The sequence below is a fragment of the Hyaena hyaena genome, unplaced genomic scaffold (assembly GCF_003009895.1).
Source record: "Hyaena hyaena isolate Hyena2069 unplaced genomic scaffold, ASM300989v1 scaffold_36, whole genome shotgun sequence".
In the NCBI taxonomy this organism is placed as follows: domain Eukaryota; kingdom Metazoa; phylum Chordata; class Mammalia; order Carnivora; family Hyaenidae; genus Hyaena; species Hyaena hyaena.
This window is the reverse complement of record NW_024080668.1, coordinates 1,787,465-1,807,995: the sequence shown is the minus strand read 5'-3', so window position 1 is coordinate 1,807,995 and position 20,531 is coordinate 1,787,465. Positions and strand designations below refer to the sequence as shown.

Below are 20,531 nucleotides of genomic sequence, written 5' to 3'. Positions count from 1 at the left end.
CATGTGCTCTGGTCCTCACCTGACAGATTCAGAATTCACGGCATTTTAACATTCGTTGTGCTCACGACTTGCAGTTTGCTTTGTCCGAGTCCTGTTGATGTGGTAACATACCTAGCAAACCCGTAAATCCTTGGAGTATAGGGAATCACTTTCCATGAAGCTAAAATTCTATTTTCCTGAACTTTTTATGTGGACGTTCAAAAGTTATTCAAGTGGAATGATAATTCTGTCTTTGGAAAGTGAGTTGGGAAGAGAGTCCAGAAGGCTGGGGGTGGAAAAGCCCTGGGGCTCCTGTGTTCGGTGAAGGATGGCCGGGACACACGCTACCAGCACGGGCTTCCAGACGAGAGTGGGGAGGGCAGGGCGTTCGGCGAGTGGGGCGTGTTGTTTCTTGTGCTTTGAGTGTTCCGTCCCTCCTTGAGCTCTCCGGGGGAGCAGCGGGGAATGTGTGGGACCCCGTAATTAAACTTGTCTGGCTCTAATCTCCCACTGAATTTGTGCAAATACAAGGCCTGGGAACTGCAAATGTCAGCTGCTTCACAGGAAAGGTGTTTGCAGTGGACAGTGTAGGGGAGAGTCCAAAAGCTAAGTGGGGGCTTCGCGCAGCCCGCCCAAGAAGGGCCCTGTGCGTGACTGGAAACTGGAGGCCTGAATGTACTACTTTTACTCTCTAGGACCACAGGGGGCGCTGAGGAGGGACTGGGAGTCCGGACTCCAACCCTGGGACAGAACTGACCAGGCTGGCTTATGAGAGAGGCTGAGGGCCGTGGGTTCTCCTGGAGGAGGGAGCTTTGCTCCGCTGGCTGGGGTCGGGGCCGAGCACATGCTTCAGGCCATCGGCACAGGCTCAGGACAGGCGGATCGCTGGTGGTGTTTCCTGCCAACACCAGTGACCTCCTGCTCGAGCCTGTTTGCGCCTGGAAGCAGAGTGGGGGATGTGCGTGGGTTTACTGGAGCACAGACACCAGGGTTCTAAGTCCTGTTTCTCCTACCTTTCCCGGCCCCCCGTGAAGTCAGAGCATGGTGTTCATGCCTAAACGTGTAAACAGCAGCCCCACCAAGGACAGTCACGGGCATCCCTCGGAGCAGTCTTGCAGCACCGTAAACAGAAAAAAGCATTTTTGGAAGCAGCAGCAGGATTTGCCTTTGAGCAAGTGCTTGAACCTTCCTGAGGCTTCGTTTTCTCATTTCTAAAAAGGGATAATCCCTTCTGCGCAGGACTGTGGTTTCACTACAGTCCTGAACCCTCAGATGTGAGTGGGCTCCCCACCAGCCCCCTCCAGATTTGAGAGGAGCAGTTATAAACGAGGAGGAAGTGCTCAAAGAGAAAAAAACAGTCATCCGATTTCATCTGCTGTCTTTTCAGAAAAGTGCATGGTGTACCTGAGCCACGGCAGCACATGCTGCTGGGCCCAGACTGGCTCTGGAGTTTCCCATGGCGAGGAGATGACCTCCCCTTCCACTCAGGCCGGGAGCCCGGGGTGCAGACTGGTGTGCCCAGCGGCACCTGCGGGGGTGAAAATGGAACTGGGGGCTGAGGAGCTGTAATGCCATCCTTGACCTACTGAGCTGTGAGCTTCTGGGTTTACCTTTTTTTTTTTAAATCATTTTTGTTATTCCATTTACATCCCTATTCTGCTATATAGAAAACTCTTAAGCCAAGAAGGGCCTAAAAATGGGGTTGCATGGAAATAGGGTTCCAAGACGTCTTTAAACAGGTTGAAATGTCATTCCTGAAAGAGCCCGCCACTGAAAACATCATACTGTAGATGCTTGTTAGAACCAAAACTCTTTCACAAGTTAGCCCTGTAGATAGCCTATCCATAGCCTTATAGACTCGGGGGGGGGGGGGGGCATCTGGAAAGGACTGTGTATTTAAATACCTGACATTTATGTAACAGTGACGTGTTGAGCCCAGACCTGGGTCTGCAGCGCAGAGGGTCTAACTCAGTCCTCACAACCTGAGCAAAGGAGGTGGGGAGTCCCTCCAGTAAGGGGCCATCTCTGCAGGCCACGTGCAGTGGGGCTCAGCCGCCAGGGGCTGTCATCCTAATGGCCAGAATGACGGGTGCACAGAGAGGAATGGTTTTTTTAAAAGGTTACTTTAAAAATCTGAAAGCCTTTAAAATGTCAAGATTTTAAAAAATGCTTTCAGAAGTCTTTAAAAACACCAAATGAACATCACTGACTCTAAGCCAGTATCTGAGGCTGAGGCACAAATGCTGATAAATACACTTTAATGAGAGACCCAGGGAGTCTTATTTTGTTCTGAGTAAACTAACCATTCTAGTTGATTCTAGTTGTGGTTTCCATCTGCCGCATTACTTGATTCATCAACGTGTATGAATCCTTTGTGAACTGAGGAACGAGGTGGGGGAGGAATAAACTAGCCCTGGCCCACAGGGTAGGCTGATCCGATACCCCCCAAGATGGTTAGTCTGCCCTCTCCTAATACCGACTTTGAATATGCTGCATTCTCTGCCAAGTACAGCTGAGTATCACAGCTAAATCGGCTGAAGATGAAATAAAGTACGTAAATCCACATGCCACATAAAGAGCTTAAGGTGAGGGGGTCCGGGGGAAAGAAAATACCTGATAATTGGCAGTTACACACACACACACACACACACACACACACACACACACACACACACACATGTACACACACAGAGAGAGAGAGAGAGAGAGAGAGAGAGAGGCAAACACCTGAAGAACAAGAGAAAAAAACCCCTATCTGATCTGGAAAGAACAGTTTCTTAGGCACTGACAGAGAACATGAATATGCTAAAGTCATGAAGATCATTACACCATTTTGGGTTCGTGACCACATATGAAATGGAGGATTTGCAAATTTGCAATTCCCAGTGGGTCCCAAAGTAAGGGAAGTGAAGCTCCTTAGAGCAGGCATGGCTAGGGTACCGAGACTGGTCTGGGCAAGGAGAGGTGGGCCAAACGTTTCTATGCTGAAGAGGTCATTGGGTCACAAGAGATGAGTAGAAAGCCAGAAACCTCTCAGGCTGGGAGCAGCCTAGATGGGTAATTATTAGCATGGTAAGGAATGACGACTAGTTGTCTTTGGCCTTGAATTCCAGTTTTCACATGAACTAATGACTGGTCTACCACATGGTTGAGGTGCTTGTGCGTGTCCTGCAGGAGACCCTGTTACCACCCACTGAATGTAGGCAGATCCCAGGACGAGAGAAAGATGTTTTTATTTATTTAGCATTTGTGCTGCAGGAGGTCCATTTCCTCGTGAAACAAAAACAAACCACCATAAAAAAATGAACTTTTTAATTTTTTTTCTCAGTGGCAGAATCACATAGCTGTTCTGATAGGGATTTCCAGTAGGTCTAAAATACTGCGTTTTTGGAGTTGTAAAAATTCCAGTACAGAAACACACAGAGCAGACATAGAATAAATAGAATCACATGAGTTTGTCCAATGGTTGTTCTAAACATTCTTGACTTTATTTTCCTAGAAGAAAAGTCTGAAGGACCGAATTGGAAATTCCATCGGCACATGGCTATGGTTCGGGAAGAAAACCACCTCATGGGAGAAGATGAGATCAGTCTCTGGTCACTTACAGCGCTATGTTTATGTCTCTGAGGAGTTTGCATGTTGGTGGGTATTTTGTATTAGCTAGGAAACATATTATTAAAAAAAAAAAAACAAAGAATCTAAAACATAAATGGTTTAAAAACAAGCCAGTGCTTTTCAAGGTCTTTTCCCCTAAAGACGTAAGCTGCTTTAAGAGAGGGACAGCAAACAATTGGTTATTCATCTGAAATACCAGACAGACAAGTGGCAGATTTGCTACATGGTTGAAAAGTGGAATTTTCCAAATTTTATGAAACTAAATTAAGACATGGACTGGCTTTTCCAAAAAGTTTTAACTGCCAAATGGTCAAAACCCTAAATTGTTTTTAAGTCTTCAAGGCTGCAGACCTTAGGGAAAAGGCCACTCCTGCCACAGAGCAGTGTTTCCGTAATGGAGGTAAACGGGAGCAGATGGCATGAAAGGGGGAAAAAAGTGGCCGGTCCAAACAGTGAATGCTGTTGAGAGTCAGAGTCGTATTCCAATTTTAAAATCAAGTGTAACTACAGTGGATGGTAATGTTCAGAACTAGTTAAAGTTCCTACGGGAAGAGTGTGAAAACAGGAACACGGTCGATAAAGCGCTGTGAGTGAACGTGCCGATGGATTTAAAATCACATGTGACCGTGTTCGGAATATTCACCAAGGACAGTCCTGAGGTGTCTCAGGAATCTACACCAAAGATCTGGACAGAGAAAGCAGGATACACTTGGTTCCATATAAAGAAAGCCACGACACAGCAAATGCACTCACATCATCGCTACAGTTACACTAGTCACAATTTTAAATCTTACAGAATAAAGCTATAGTATGTGAAATTACAATATGTTGATCTTCTTTAAAACCACTTATAAAGAAGGGCACATCTGTCTTTTTTTTTTTTTTTTTTTTTTTTGAAGTCAGAAAACCAGAAAAATTTAACGGACAAAGCAGTCTTTAAGATATTTTGTGTCTAATGACATGCTAAGTTTCAAAATACAACAGAATTTTTGGTCCGTAAGGCCCTTAAAACAGAAAGTGTAGGTAAGGTGTTCCCATTTATTAATAGAAATACAAAATTCATGGAAAAAAAAACAACTTGATACTTAGTAAAACATCTGTTGACCGAATGCTTTTTTGTGTGTATGGTTAAACCTTAAGAAACGTCTCTAATATATAAATAATGGGTGTGACTGAATAAACAGTTAAGTCATGGGATGGGTTCACAGTCTTCCTGTGAAGACCACCAACAGCATCACCTGAAATACAGTTCTCACTTCGTATCTTAACATATATATCAGGGCTTACTGCTTCATATGCCTGTTTGTCTCCCTCTAGGACAGAGATGAGCAGACCACCGGCTGCCTGTTTCTCTAAGTCAAGTTCTACTGCCGCACGGCCACACGGCTCCTGTACGTTCCTGCCCGTGGCCGCTTTCATGCTCTTAGTGCAGAGGTAAGCAGTTTATAAAGAGCATATGATTCTCGAAGCCTGAATTAGTTACTGTCTGATCTTTCAGAAAAAGCCTGTCCACCTCTGCCCTAGGGAGTTTCCCAGACCCGTTGCCAATATTGCAGGTTTCTCTACTTGCATTAACTCTGCTTTCTCGTACTCTCATGCACATGTGCAGTTCATGTATATCACACTCTGGATGACTGGCTGGTGTATACCTAGGAAGCTCGTCTTATAATAAGGAAGTTGGAGAGTAAAAATGAGAACGAAAGCCAAATACACCTCAGGGTCAGTGCCATTAACTTGGGGTAAAACAGCTCGACGGGTTTAAGAACACACACACTTCCCTATCCAGAGGCACCCTCTAACCTATCACACACTAACACTACAATGTAATCAAAGTATATTTGTTTTATAAATATATTACTGTCCATATACATAGATACATCCATAAAAGACATGTTAAATAATTATCTGTATAATCAATACTACTTTAAAGGTTTTTTGTGTGTTTTAAAATTACACATTCTATTAAAATTATCAAAATAACTCTTTAAAAATACCAGGAATAAAACCATTGAAGAACTGCTTTCCATTCAAGTGGTTCTAAATCTTATCATTGGTCATCCAGACTCCAGCCTTGGTCATCTGCAATTCAGAAACAGAGTTCAACGAAGGGAAAGTTCAGCCACCGAAAGTCTAACGCCCTCCCGCGTTTAATACTTCATAACAAATAGGTATGCATTTGTGTATATATACATATAAAACTGCTCTTATTAGTTATATTACATATTCTCCTAAAGGAAATTTCATAAAAGCACAAAGTTCAAGTTTCTACCAGTATGAAACATTTTATACTGGTGTGCATTTCTTTCAAATATTGAGGTCAATGACAAACTCTATCAGGATACAGAGATCGTACACAGACTGAAAACATAGGTCATCACGTGCAAGAAAGGAGGAAACATCGGTGGCCGGTGCCTGGCCAGCCCGATGTGACTCCCTCGGTACTCAGACACACACACACACAAGGAACCGGCTACTGTGCAAAGTACAGTCAGTTGTCACTTACTCAGGGCAGAATATTCCAGTCTGAATTCTTCTATCAACTGACCACTTGGGGCAGTTTTCCTACTTAACTACCTCCCTTTCCAGTTATTTATTAGCAAATCTGGTGAAAGACAGGATTAAGGTGAAAGTTTTGGTGACAATGAAGGTTTGGGACCAGCTATGCAATCAATTAAATGATGGATCCTTTTACTTATTGCTTTAGATGATGAAGAATTCGCTGTATCTCAGGTCTGCCAACCTTCTTATTCTTAACCTCTGAAAGCAACATGGGTGGCGAAAAGACAAAAGGGAGGGGGACAAATTGTCCTCTTGACCTAAGAAAACGGCTGTTGAGTAACTCACCATGAATTATACTGAAGGATTTCAGGGTGAGTCGTTCAGAGCTCTTCACCTCAGGACAGGCGGGGACAGGCTACACTATTTTGCCTTAGTCTAGAAGCCAGGAAGCAGTGACAGACAGCTGCAGACATGAGCAGGTCACATGGGAAGTAGGACACTTCACCAAAGACCTCATTTAAATAAACGTGGTAAAGTCTGGCAGCATCTTCAGATAAGGAAAATGCTAAAACTAAGAAAGTGGAAGCAAAACTTAGAATTTAAAAATGATTTCACACTAAAAAAAAAAAAAATGGCTAGAAGATGATTACTGTGAAAGGTACGCCACGTCGGTAACCCTAGTTTTGGCACTCATTCAGCCTCTACACGGAAACCTGTTCTATAGACACTTGAGCGACGAAATCGAGGACAGAGTCACGCGCGGACACCGCTCCGAATGGGTGGCGCGGCGCCATCCGCACCGCTTCTGGGCACAGACGAGGGCCACGCTCACCTCAAGAACAACAGCAATAATTGTGTAGAACACCACTTTCCTGAATTAAGTTTGCTGAACACGGTTCAGATTATTGGATATGTCAATATGCACAATGCCTTTTAGAAGCATTTACTGTGTACCCAAATCCTACTTCATGCAACACACGGTGTCACACAAGTAGTGAAAATGTTATCCTAGTCAAAGGTGCTTGGGCGTTATTTTCAGGCAGCATTTTACCTTTATTTTTAAGTTCTCACTAGGTAAGTTTTAGGAGAAAGAAAATGCCAATAAATGTATTTAATATATTTCAATATATTATATAAAACTAACACAGACACTTTTATTTACCTAAATGGTTACTTTTTATGCTCTACCCTATCCTAGACCTCAATTTTACTTTAAAATTTCGTATTTAAATAAGGGATAAAATGTTGCCCAAAAGTCTAATCATAGTTACACATGTGTGTTTTCACTAGATCTACAAATCAAAATAGTTCTTAGAGTTAAAAAGATACAATTTGTATCAACAGTAAAAGGTACTTTCTGGCTTTTCAGGGCTTCACTTCAAACTGCAGCGTGTAGGATAATCAGAATCACCAGGGCCTCGAGGCAGACGACAGACACCGCTCAGAGGAGTCTGTTACACGAAGCAAAACTCAAAGCCTGGACACGGCAGCGAGGTCCCCCCAACCACACCACCGTCTGCCACCCTGTGCGACGTCCATCTTCTCAAGACAAAAATGAATCCGCATCTAGCAAAACCCGTAACTTTGAAACCAGAAATATCCCTTACTAATACTAGAACAGACTTTAGTCTGTAGCTAAAACTACACTATTTGTGGCAAGAATCTGGCCTTAATAATATAACAGGCCCTCCCCCCCCCCCCAAAAAAAAAGACTACCTTCAGGAAAATGGGAAATATACACTATCTTACAAACGTCTGAAGTTACTGTTGCCAAGCCCACCGCCCCCTTCCCCCTAGTGCAGTGCCAGTCAGCTTTGCATACCCTCAGTGCACACACCCCCCTCAGGCCAGCCTTGATAAACAGCAGGAAAGCTAACGAGTATATTAAATATAAAAGTTGCATTGAGAATAATTAGATTCATTAAAAACAGGCAAGTATTGTGAAAGGGTTATTTTATCCAGTCTTGTTGTGACCCCCAAACAAAAAGACGAACACATTAAAAATACCAGTTGAGGAGAATCTGGGAATTCAATTCCATTTCTACCGTCTAGAAGCACATCATGGCTGGGTAACAGAGCTCTGTGCTGGAGCACCCACGGCTTTTGCCTTATTCAGTAAGAAAAATAGAAATAAAATGGAAACCATTTTTTTCCCATTGATTGCATCTGCTTTCCTTTAAATCAACCATCTTAAATTAACTCATTACTTAACAGGAAAAAAAAATCCCGAACAAAAATAACACAATGAAAAGTGCCATATTGTCAATCATTCTAATATATAGACGGTTACCCTTTCAACGTTAACTGGTAACTTCCATTTTGTTTAGAATATAAAGTCAGTGCGGTAGTATATCTTGGTATCTATAAATAATGATTATAGCACAAAGAAGCCCACTTTCCCCAAATAAAAATAACTTAAAAAGCTGTAAAATATTCCAATTAAGCTTGGCTTGAAAAAATAGTTGGCTAGGGTCTAGTCAAATGTTCAACGTTCTGAAGGTATTATAATTGCTTGCAATCGATAGACAAACACCAAGTTAAGAAAACACAAAACAAGGATAAAAAGTGCTGCATATAAACCCCTGATGCACCAAAGAGGAATATCAAAGATCACGGAGACATCTAATAAATCAAACTGGAGAAATTTCCAGCCAAGGATATACCTTTAAAAAGGAAATGTTAAAAAGAAACCAAAAAAAAAACAAAAACCAACCAAAAAACCACACAACCACCACCGGTTCAATGTAAAGCAATCCCGTGATACTTCCACTACGTGGGGCCATACGTACAGATTCCATGATACGGTACTTCACAGAAATGGATACTATAGAACCTCCTTGCCGAGAAGGAGATCACATGTGCTATTGTAGCAAACCTCCCTCAGCCTTTGAGCTGAACGAAAAACGACTCCACACCACAAAGATGCATCGTCTCTCAGTAACCCAGCTGCGACTTCTCCACCAGGATGGCCGCGGCCAGCTGCTGGGCGTCTGTCATGTGCGGGTTCCTTTTCATGACCGTCCTCACGAGCTCGGGCGGGAAGATGTTGCACAGGTTGACGTAGACCTTCTCCCGGCTGTCCTGGTACCGCGGGGGGTCTGGCGGCGGCCCGCAGTAGGGGACGCGCCAGGCGGGCTCCTGCTGCTCGGGGAGGCTCTGGAAGGTGAACTGCTCGTAGCAGGGCTGCGTGGAGCTGTCGGGCAAGGAGTAGGTCTGCCGGTAGCCGTACGCGTCCACCCCGTAGCCGGGCCGCTCCCAGCCGCCCAGCCCGTCCTGGTGCGAGTAAGGCTTCCTCTGCCGCGAGGGCGAGCTGTCGTAGAGCCGCGAGTCGGAGATGCTGTCTATCCTGGTGGCCACCAGGGCGCGCCCCAGGTGCGGGGCCTTGGAGTGGGCGGAGCCGGGCGGGGAGGGGTAGTCGCCGGGGCAGCTGGCCCGGGCCCCCACGGCGGGGTGCGGCAGGTGCACGGCCAGGTGCGGGAGCGGCGGCTTGGGGTGGTACTTTGGTTCTTCGTGAGCGTAGCTCTGCACTCTGGCCACGGGGTCGTGGAAGTTCTGCAGGAAGGGCTGGGAGTTAAGGCGGCCGTGCGCGTGCACGTGCGGGCACTTCAAGTTCTCCTCCAGCTGCGGGTCGGGGGAGCTGACGTACGAGCGGTCGGCGTAGCCCGCGTACGAGTCGCTGCTGCCGCAGCTCACGCTGCCTTCGCTGCTGCAGTCGGAGGCCACGGAGCTCACCCTGTAGTCCGTGTCCAAGGAGAAGCGGCGCTCGGGGCTGCGCGGGCCGGACAGGCTCAGGCTCGAGTAGGCGTTGAGCATGGAGTAGTACCCGATGTCCACGGGCGAGTCGCATTTGGGGTACTGCTCGTAAGGCATGGGCGCGCCGTGGTTTTTGGTTGCCATCATCAGCGGAGGATACTGCCCCTGTGGTCTTGGGTCCTGAGCTGGGAAGTGAACTCCGGATGGAAGGCCATTGCTTAGAGACGTGGTGCTTTGGGGTTTGGCGGTCGAAGTCGCCGGGATGCTAACTAAAGAAGGTACAGACCTGGTTTCCAATTTGTTTTTGGTGGGCAGCTTTTCCTCGAGGTCTTGGTAGCCTTGCGTCCTGATGCTGGGGTCCGACTGCCTCTTGGGGGCCCCGCGCTTGACGTCCGCGGCGCCGTCCGCCTTCGTGCTGCAGGGGACGCTGTTGCTCTTCACCAGCCCGCCTTCGTTGCCGGCCTTGGCCGCCGTGTTCCTGGACATGGCGCGGAGCTCGTCGGCCACCGACCGCTGCGGCTGGCTGCCCCTCTCGGGGTGGTAGTACTTGCACTTGTGGCCGTACGTGCACTTCTTCCCTGCGGAGAGGCAAGCTCGTTAGGCGGGGGGGGGGGGGGGGGGGGGGGGGGGGGTGACGGCGCCCTGGGGACCGTGGGAGAGGCGCCGGTGGCCGGGGTCCTCCGAGTCGCCCCTCTGCTCCCTGTTTGTGCGAAGGGCCGCCTTCCACTGGTCCCCACCTCAGCACCATCGAGTCACCTCCAGAGCCCTCGACCCCTACCCGCCCGTGCTCTCCCGCTATGGCTTCCCGACCAGCAGGCACCTTGGGGGGGGGGGGGACGCCCCCAGGCCGATGCGGTGTAGGAGTAGGAGCCCCGCCTTTTCACCTGCCCAGTTCTTGGAACCATGTTTTAACTCTGGGAAGTACATCTGCACTGAACCCCAAGAGGTCAAAATAATGAATTTTTCAGTGCTAAGGCGTTGCCTTAAATTTAATTACAATCAAAAGAACCACCTACTATGCCATCTGAAATTTAAAATATTTTTATTTACAAAAGTTTAAGGACATATTGTGCTCTAAAGGCATATATCAGGGCACCTGAGTGGTTCAGCCGGTTAAACGTCGGACTCTTGATTTTGGTCCATCCAGGTCAAGATCTGGTGGTTGGTGAGATTGAGCCCGACATGAGGCTCTACACTCACAGCATGGAGCCTACTTGGGATTCTCTCTCTCCCTCTCTCCCGCCCCTCTCCCTCTCATGCTTGGTCTCTCTCTCAAAAAAATAGACTTTTTAAAAAGACATAAATTAAATACTGATAAAGTTACCATATGGACAAGGCTGTTTTTTGTGTTCAGGAACAATAGGTTTCTTCCTCAGAAAATTATCCAGGCTCGGGCCGTGTCTGCCGAGGGGGTCGTCAGGAGGCATGAACCTGTCAAGGACAGGACAGAAAATGATACCTACATAGGAGGACTGATAATTTAATTCTGAAGACAGAAGGTCACGATGGATTCACTCTAAGGTATTTATAAAAATTTAATTTTAATTTTAATAGAATTTATTGTCAAGTTGGCCAACATACAGTGTTTACAGTGTGCTCTTGGCTTTGGGGGCAGATTCCCGTGGTTCATTGCTTAGAATCAAGTATTTTGATTCCACGTTTATGGGATAAAAAACTTGGTACACAAGGCTTTCTTAAAACAAAATGTGTCCAGCCAAATTTGTGTGTGACTTAAGTAAGTTTGGAGCCTTGCGTGTTCTCAATAATTGTCAGTCTTGGGATTTTGTAAGGGCTTCAGAAAATGACATCCTGGAGTTTTAGGAAGGCTTCATGACCCTCGATCTGGTGCGGCAGTAAGAGGGGAGCGGGGGGGGAGCGGGGGGGAGATGACAGGAAGATGGGACACGCCCCACCCTGATCTGTTACGTGCCTGATGCTGGGTGTACCCCCTTCTCCTTCTTGCTGACAGGGAGCCCTTGAAGTATCAGCTCCATTTTGCAGATTAATACACTTTCCTAAGGAAGGTTTTTGACCTGAGTTCACACGGCACAGTCAGGGGTCCATGTTTAACCCCCAGTTCATTCTCTTTGCCTCTTAGTGGAGATGGAAAACGTCTCATGGATGCCAAGAATTCAGGGCGCACACAGCACCACAAAAAGAAGTTACAACTCAAGAGTTTTGCTGATTATGTCAGTGAACTTGGAATGAGCCAATCAGTTACCCATAAAATGTGAATAATGTCCTATGAACTCTTAAGGGAGTGTCCACGTGGCTGAGTAAGAACACTCAGCAGGTAACAGTGTTTGGTATTAGCCAAACCAATATGGTAAAATTATTAAAAATAGAAGAGTTGCTCAATCCTGTAATTTAATACAAGTATTTTCCACTTATGTGTTGCATTTTAGCCGTTTCTGTATGCAAACACATTTCACATGCATAACTGTAATTTTGTGCTTTGTCTTCTTAACGGATATATTTCCATGTTCCTTAATAGCCTTCAGAATCATAATGCCAAAGGGCTGGAGAATATTCCACGAGATGGAATATTCCAGTGACTTAACTGGTTTCTCTATTGTATCTTTGGCTGCCTCTGAATTCTTGCATTTATAAATAATATAGAAATGAGCATCTCTGGTCTTTTTTCCTCAGTGCATAGGTTCCCGGAAATGAGATGACTGGCTTGAGAGAAGGTGTAGGTATTTTCAAGGCTTCCGCTAAACCAAACTATCAGTTTCACTACACCTTTAACAGTATAAAGTGCGTGCAAAAATACTTTCGTGAATCAAATGGTCATAAAATATGTTCTTGATAGATTTAGTTTGCATTTTTGATTACCAACAGGTGAACTTTTCCCATGTATTTGTAAATATTTCTCAGGAGACCTGCTTTTATATCATCTGTCCAATTAATAACTTAATCGTGCACTTAAAGTATTTAAAAAATAGTTAAGCTAGCAACGCTCTAAGTAGCTTTTGGAAGGCAGTGTTTTGGGGCTCAACACGTTCAAAATCTGCCTTCTCTGAAGATGGAAACGGTCCCCGTCAGTGAGGACGGACTTGCTCTGTGCGTGTCTTACAGGGCAGGGCCCCCTGAGGATGAGAGGGGAAATCCGGGGCGGGGAGGCATGTGGCACACGGAGGGGGCTCCCGGCGCGGCTGCCAGGGGCGATGTGGTTCAGGGAGGCAGGATCCCCGGTGAGCGAAGGGTCTTGCTTACTTGTCGTTGACAAACGAGTACATCAGCAACCGCTCATCGATGAACTTCTTCCACTCGGGTTTCTCGTTGGCCAGGTCTCGGTAGTTGTCATTGGACACGATGACCCCGTCCGACTCGAAAGCCAGCTTCACGATGAACCTGTCGTCGTAGCACACCACTCGCCTTCCCTGCACTCGCCGCGACGGCGTGAACACCAGGATCTTCTCCTTCTCGAGCTTGCGCAGGATCTCCTGATCTGCGGGAACGAGCAGGGCGGGTGTCAGGCCAGCACACACCCAGCACTGGGCCGACTGGCACGCAAGGCAGGTGGGTTTACGTAACCATTTAAGTGGGGATTGTGAGCTGCGGTGTGTGGACAGAACCTACTTGTTAACTCCCCGTATCTGTCCCTGAGGGTTGCGCCGCTTTAAAAAGAGCCCCAAAAATGACCTTAAAATAAATGATTAAAAACTTGAACAGAATGAAGTGTAAGGAGAATGTGCTCAGCTGGGTTTTCCACTCTGGAAGGTTTGGATGGAGTGGCGGTCCCCTGGGCAGGCACATGGCTTCTCTCTCTCTCTCTCTCTGGTCCCTGCCATTCTGACAAAGCGGCTGTGCTAGGGTTAGGGGTGTGCAACGGAGTCTCCCCAGCCCCGGGCCCCCACCAGTCTGTTTGCAGTTTCGTCATCCAAGTAGCGGGACTAAGTGGGAGAGTCTGAGAAGCATTAGAAGGAGCAGAGGCAGCTGGGGGAAGGGTCTCGGGCAGAAGGCTCACAGAGGCAGGAGGCAGAGCTGTGGTTACACATGTGGCCATACATGTCCGGCGCCCTTTCCTGTGAAACATGTGGCAACAAATGACATCCTCACAGAGGCCGGACTGAGTGAAGAGGAGATCAGAAGTGATTCCAGGGGAGGGACACCTGGGGGGCTCTGTCAGTTAAGTGTCCAACTTGGGCTCAGGTCATGATCTCACTGCTCACGAGTTCAAGCCCAACATCGGGCTCTGTGCTGACAGCTCAGGACCTGGAGCCCGCTTCGGATTCTGTGTCTCCCCCTCTCTCTGCTCCTCCCCGGCTTACACTCTGTCTCTCTCTGCTCTCAATAATAAACATTAAAAAAACAAAAAACAAAAAACAGTGATTCCAGGGGAGAGCTGCCACAGAAAAAGAACAGATAGAGGAGAGCTCTTGTGTTGGAACATTCTTAGGGCCCTTTGTAACGGACTTGTGTAGTTTTTTTTTTTTTTTTTTTTTTTAAATGTGCCGGAGTTCATACTGCGATTCATGATAAATATTCTCTCTGAACCACCCCTTCTTCCTACTTTGGCTCTCCTGCTTCCTGTCTTCCCACCATTGTACTTCCTGGCACACTCATGAGGTCATGATGTTTTTTAAAGGCTACTTCTCCATGTTTATTAACTGGAATGGCTAATTAAAACATTTTTTTCTCTCTCCAGCGACTGATCACCGCATGCCTACACTATGGCATGTGAAGTGTCAGTGGCCACCAGCACTAAGAAGGACCTCTCGCTAGGAAGGTGTCAGTCACTGGATGACATGCAAACCAGGTAAGCAAGGGCTGGGATCGCCACCACAGAAGTATGAGCAGGGGACCTGGGAGGAGGGGACACAGGAGCTATTAAGAGGGCGGCTGGCTCTCACCCCAGCATATAGGTTTCAATGATGTTGCTGACTTGAGGTCACCAAGACCAGAACGTTGGTGTAGGAAAGCAGAATAGAAGTGGAACAAACGGGTGTTAGAATCAGCAAATCATGGGTAAATCTCAGGTTCTGGCACTTTCTGTATCTGACAGTCACAACTTACTGAGCTGCGGATGCAGTCAGTCGGGTGGAAGAAGTCAATGAGTTGTCATGTGTCAAAGCACTTAGCACAGTGCCTCACGAGTTCTCAATAAACTGTTCTTCAACTTCATTTTAAGAGATGGATTTGTTGATCTCTTAAAAATCAAAGAAAAACTAGTATAAAATCAAAAGCTCAATTTCAGCTACAGGACTTGTCATATTCTAGCTGTTTTTGTGTGTGCCCCTCAGAATGTTTATGTGCGCTGGCACTTGGCCGGTAGCAGATCCTCCGTAAGCATCTGCAGAATGAATACACGAGATACTTTAGCGATGGACAGTCTGAGGTCCTCCAGTTAATTGACTATGTTCACGAATAAGCCATGGTACTTTCTTTGTGGGGGTGTTTCCTCATACGTGGTACGTGCCATGAAGAGACTGAAGAAGCAAGTGTGGTGGCCTAACGTTCATCTTGCTTAACTGGCTTCTTCTATAATAGATAATGAGGTAAAAGGGACACTAACTAGGATAAAAAATCCGAACTTAAATAATATGGGTTCACTATGTAAGTATGTAGTTCAGTAAGTTGAACTAAGTCTCTAATTCCTTACACAGTACCTGATCCATAGCTTGGTGCCTGTGAAATAGGGGTTAACTTGCTGGAAGTCTGGAAGACGCACTAGTCTGCATCTTCATGTAAGTGCTTGTCATGAAGTACTGCATCTTGTAAGTACTTGTCATGGTTTTAATACGGTGAAAAAAGAATGGACTGTTCATTTTACCAGGTATTATGAGGCTAGAGGTTTTAGTGACAATGACTTCCCGGGGGGGGGGGGGCCTCTAATGACCTTTAAGCAACCCTTAAACAGCACAGGGCTGAGGGCGCTGACCCCTGATGCAGTGGAAAGTCCACATAACCTTGGACTCCCCCGAACTTTACTGTAGGAGAGTCAGCACTACATCTATGTTAGGCGTTTATGTACTGTATTCTTTGAGTAAGCTAGAGGGAAGAAAAGCCTGTGAGAATTACAGGGCTGTCTTGTAAAAGGTCTGCTTCTAAGTGGACCCGCACAGCTCAAACGTGTGCCGGGTAAGGGTCAGCCACAGTGGTGTGCATTGTACAAAGTCAACTGCAGCCGTTCCAGAGGCTGGGCAGGCTGCTCTTTCAAATGAGCCCCTTCTCCCCTTCCCCATGATCCATTCCCCTTCCTGTGCTCAAGTAAGTTTTCCAGGCATTTACATGTTTAAATATTTTTTCTTCTTCAGTTCATTTCCCCGCTGATCACTGACGTACATATTACAAGTTGCTTGAGCAAAAGTAGAAAAGTTACGGAGAAGTAGTAAGCAGTGGGGAGAAACAAAACTTCATGAAGTCATGACTCAGTCAGTTACTGTTCATGCCTCAGCCTATTTCCTGCCTGTCCTTTCCCGTGTATTCTGTGCTCTCCACCGCTGGTCCGTATGTTCCCGTGCACGTGTGCATATGTACGCGCACACGGTAATAAAACCTCATGTAGAAGGGCACCTCCTCGGACCATTAGAAATTCTGCCTAAAAATTCTAATCCATACCCAGAATCCCTGACCTGTTCTTCTCATGAATGTAGGGCTATTTCTGTTTTTTTCATTACAAGTAACTTTGTGGTCATAAATCTTTTCCTGTAACTGTGCTTATTTTCTGAGGAATTATTCCTAGAAGGGAAAAAATAGTAGAGCCAAGAGTATTAATATTTTAAGACCAAACTGCTTTTTAGAAAAGTTGTAACAAATTATGTCTCTATAGCAATGAAGGGGCAGCTCCTACAGGGCGCAGAGTATTACCAGTGTTTCAATCCCTGCTAAGTGGAAGGGTGAGTCATTTAAAGTTGTATTTCTTTAACTATGAATACAGTTCAACTTTGTTTTGCTGGGCACTTGAATTCGTTTGTGAGCAGTCTGTTCCCACCCTGTTACCATTTCCATACTGGAGAGAACGCTGTGTTAGTTTTACTAGCCATTGGTGTATGAGCTCTTGATGCGTTAAGGACATAGATTCTTTACTTGTTGTATTTTTTTTTCCCTTTAAAAAATGACAGTTTTTCTTATTTGCCTAAATACAGAAGTTTAGTTTTTAATGCAGTTCAGTTTGTCATTTCTTTCATAATATCTTCTAAAAATGTTACATTTTTAGGAGAAAGGCCTTCCCAGCCACTCAGACTACGGTGTTTTGACAATTCTTCAAGCATCTGAAATTTACTGTCACATGGTATAAGAGAAGGATCTAAAAATGTATATTTTCCCCCCAGAGTGAACCAGTGTCTTGGGGCCCCTGGTCGAATTTATGCCACCTTCTTCCCTTTACAGTTTATACAGACTCGAGTCGAATTCCACAGCTCTAGACTCCAACAAAGCTGGTCTGTCTGTCTACTCTTAGGCTACTTTAATAACGGTTTGATGATTACAGATAAAACTAAAGTCTTTAATCTTCCCTTCATGTGGTCTCTCCGTTTGTTTTTTATTTGAAAATGTAGTTTTCCTCACACAGGCTCCATTGAGAGGGGCAGGAAGGCAGAGACTCCCTTAACTTGAGCACAATGTTCAGCAACAACCATTGACAGTTTTTGCATGAAACTCACACATTTAAAAATTACAAAGCAATGCAAAATACAGATACTTTATTGAGATCAAGCCATTTCCTTCTACTTGATCCCAGAGAGCACACCACCAGGGGCTTGCGGGTCTTTTTTGATCAGACGCTAATTTCATACAGCAGATGAGAAAACGGATGTCCAAAGATGTGCATTCAGCATACTGCTCAGAGTCCAGTGGCTGGTATGTGGCAAAGCCAGAGTCTGAAAGGTCAAAATTTCCCGAAGTTTGGAGTAAAAAGCTTCCAAGTTAAAAAAAAACGAAACCCCAAACCCAAGCAATGGGCTTATGGAGCAAGGGCTGCTGTTTTCTTAACATGATCCGATAGCTTTAAACTCACCAACACCCCTGAGGTCTCACACGGACGGAGTCCACAGAAACAGAGGGCGTCTTAGTGAAAGGCCCGACAGTGCCAGGTACCCACACAGGTATGCACGGAGGCTACAAGCGGCTGGAGCTCACCTGTAATCAGAGCATCAGGTCGGGATTGCTCTTTTCTCCAAGCAGGAACAAAAACTGTAATATCTTTGTGGCCTCTTTCCAAAAACCAATCCACTGCCAATTTGATTCCCCGGCAGGAAAATACTTCTTTGTTTCCATGGCTGAAAGATGATTTCAGAACACGTCAAACACAACAAAATCTAAATTTACAACTCAATTCAAATTTGTAAACAGAAATGATCCCATAATGACAAAAGTAATGCAGTTCAAATTTATGGTGGAGTTGTATAATAGCTCAGAGAAACACTAAGATAAACTGACAAGTTGAAAACGTGTGAGAAAGAAATATGAAAATTGGGATTAATTATTGTGCGGAGGATAAAGAAAAAAGAAATTTAAAGTGTCAGTTGTAAAGGTTAACTAGACTGAAAGATACAAGCTCTTTTTAATCAGGACAGGAAAAAAGGAAGACTTCACCACCACAGCAAGAATTTCAGTCAAATGTAAACAGAAGCCATGTGGAAAAATATCTGTAAATGGCAAATCACAGTCGTGATGCTTCACCTCCTAGAAGAGACACGTCCCGTGTCCTTCAGTGAAAAGGCGCCTGGCTTCTGTTTAACAGTGTTGTGCCGGACAAGGCTTAATGATGACAAAGGGCACTGAAAATTAGATTAAGCAGTCTTAGTGCCTAAAATAAAATGCTCAAATCAAAGTACAGTCACTCAATAAATATTTGTCTAGCACCAGGCTGTGCTTGTGCACTTTAATTCAAAAATAACACTGGTACTAATGTTTTTAAAAGAAACACTCTCCTGCTTTGAATGTAATAATTGTTTTTGGCTTTCTTTGCAGACAGATATTCGTTACTTCTTGGTGCTAAGAAGGGGTGAATTAAGTAAGGTAAGTAAATGCTCTGTTCACTCTTAGTACAAGTCAAACATTAGGTGAATAAATACATTCTAGTAGACTCCTAGGAAGTACCAGAACCATCTATACAATCCTTTTAAGGATGAAGCAGAAATCGGCCGACCTGCTAAGTAGGTACTGAAGGCTGCACACACAAACTGCAGAGCACTGGTGTCCCATAAATTGGGGGGGGCAGGGTGCAGGGCAGACCCTGAGGCAGCGGAAGTTTAGAGAAAGGGATAAAGGAAGCAGGGTGGGGGGTGGGGAGAGTCTGAGGTCCTAGCTCCTAGGTAAGGTCCCGCCAATGCACCAGAAGTGAGGTTGAGTTTCATAGAAAATAGGAAATTAAATCAGTCTCCTGAAAAACTGGAGAGAAGAAAGGGACCATCCCTGGAGAGAATACCTGTACTACTCGGAAACACAAGCACTCGCTGAAACCAGACCATCGTTTTATTTTGTATTAATGCTTTGAAATCTAAGTGTATCGTACTTGGCTAGTCCTAAATGACATCTGGTTTACCGGGGCTCGTGCAGTTTGCTGCTTCTGACTCTAAAGAGAGGGCTCTGTAAGCGCATCCTTCCTGGTGACTCCACTTGGAAGGGAAATGGTCACGTTTTACTGCAGAAACTGAAGATTCTATCTTCTTATTAAAGAATGTTGACAAAATGTGTGGCAACAGCAAATCATTTACAGTCACGGACAAAGATTCTCTAGATGCCATAAGAGGCAGTGAACCACGAGATCCTGACCATAAAGGTTGCTGACCTCTCCTTGCCCCACGCTGCCAACCGGCCAGAGGGGACCACACTGTGAATGATGCACGGAGACCTAGGAGCGAGCCTGGCTTCTGAGCAGAGGGACCCACATCTCTCTCCCTGACCCTGTTATTTCAGAAAACCACCTTCCCTGATTTCAGAAACTGTAGTCAAGTTTTCTGCTATGGGTAGCTAAGCACATCCTTGTCTGCTTTCTTTGCTGTACCACAGACTAAAGAAAACTTGGAAAGCTCTTTTAATGAACATTTTAATATAAAAACAATTAGAGGGATAAAAAACTTATTAAATAATAGTAAAAATGAATTCACAAGGAAGCTATTCTAATAGTGAACAGAGTAATGCAAATGATGAACAGGCTAGAAGAAAAATGGTAATTGAATGAAGCAGCAGCAAACAGTAAGAATATAGATGACTGGATCAATGACAGACTTGATCTCATGGACATGCACAAAACCCTACACCCCACAGGAGAAAAATCTTTTCAAGCCCATGTGGAAGATTTATAAAGCTGGCTATGTACTGGGCCACCGAACAGATTTCCACAGCCAGCAGGGCTGTATCCTCCAGACAGTATTCTTTTACAACATGTTATTACACTGAAGATATAAGCCTCTAGTTACAGAATGTGTCCTGCTATACAGGAGGAAGCCAATTTAAAATTTTAATTAAAAAAATCCCATTTGTAAAAGTAACAAAAACTAAAAACAAAAATGGAAACCCTGAAACGAAGAGAAGACCTAGGGGTGCCTGGGTGGCTCATTCAGTTAAGTGTCTGACTTCGGGTCAGCTTACGACCTCACGGTTCATGAGTTTGAGCCCTGCACTGGGCTCTGTGCTGACAGCTCGGAGCCTCCTTTGGATTCTGTCTCCCGTTCTGTCTCTTTCTCTCTCAGAAATAAACAAACATTAAAAAAAAAAAAAAAAAAGGAAAACCTGAA

The 20,531-nt window shown here is 45.3% G+C and overlaps 1 protein-coding gene and 1 long non-coding RNA gene across 5 annotated transcripts in view; one reads left to right on the top strand and one right to left on the bottom strand.

Annotated features, from left to right (window-relative positions):
• Positions 1-3,274: 3,274 nt before the first annotated feature.
• Positions 3,275-20,531, bottom strand: part of ZC3H12C (zinc finger CCCH-type containing 12C) — an 87,006-nt gene continuing 69,749 nt past the window's right edge. For all 3 annotated transcript variants that reach the window (XM_039229252.1, XM_039229251.1, XM_039229250.1), the window contains exons 3-6: positions 17,929-18,068; positions 13,063-13,297; positions 11,171-11,277; positions 3,275-10,424 (exon numbers count right to left, since the gene is read on the bottom strand). In XM_039229252.1, the coding sequence (XP_039085183.1) occupies positions 9,028-10,424; positions 11,171-11,277; positions 13,063-13,297; positions 17,929-18,068 (1,879 nt within the window). In that variant the 3' untranslated portion in view covers positions 3,275-9,027. The remainder of the gene's footprint in view (positions 10,425-11,170; positions 11,278-13,062; positions 13,298-17,928; positions 18,069-20,531) is intronic.
• LOC120229931 overlaps positions 13,209-20,531 on the top strand; it is a 48,501-nt gene continuing 41,178 nt past the window's right edge. For both annotated transcript variants that reach the window (XR_005527877.1, XR_005527878.1), the window contains exons 1-5: positions 13,209-13,368; positions 14,498-14,608; positions 15,456-15,536; positions 16,622-16,688; positions 18,763-18,810. This is a non-coding gene — a long non-coding RNA (uncharacterized LOC120229931). The remainder of the gene's footprint in view (positions 13,369-14,497; positions 14,609-15,455; positions 15,537-16,621; positions 16,689-18,762; positions 18,811-20,531) is intronic.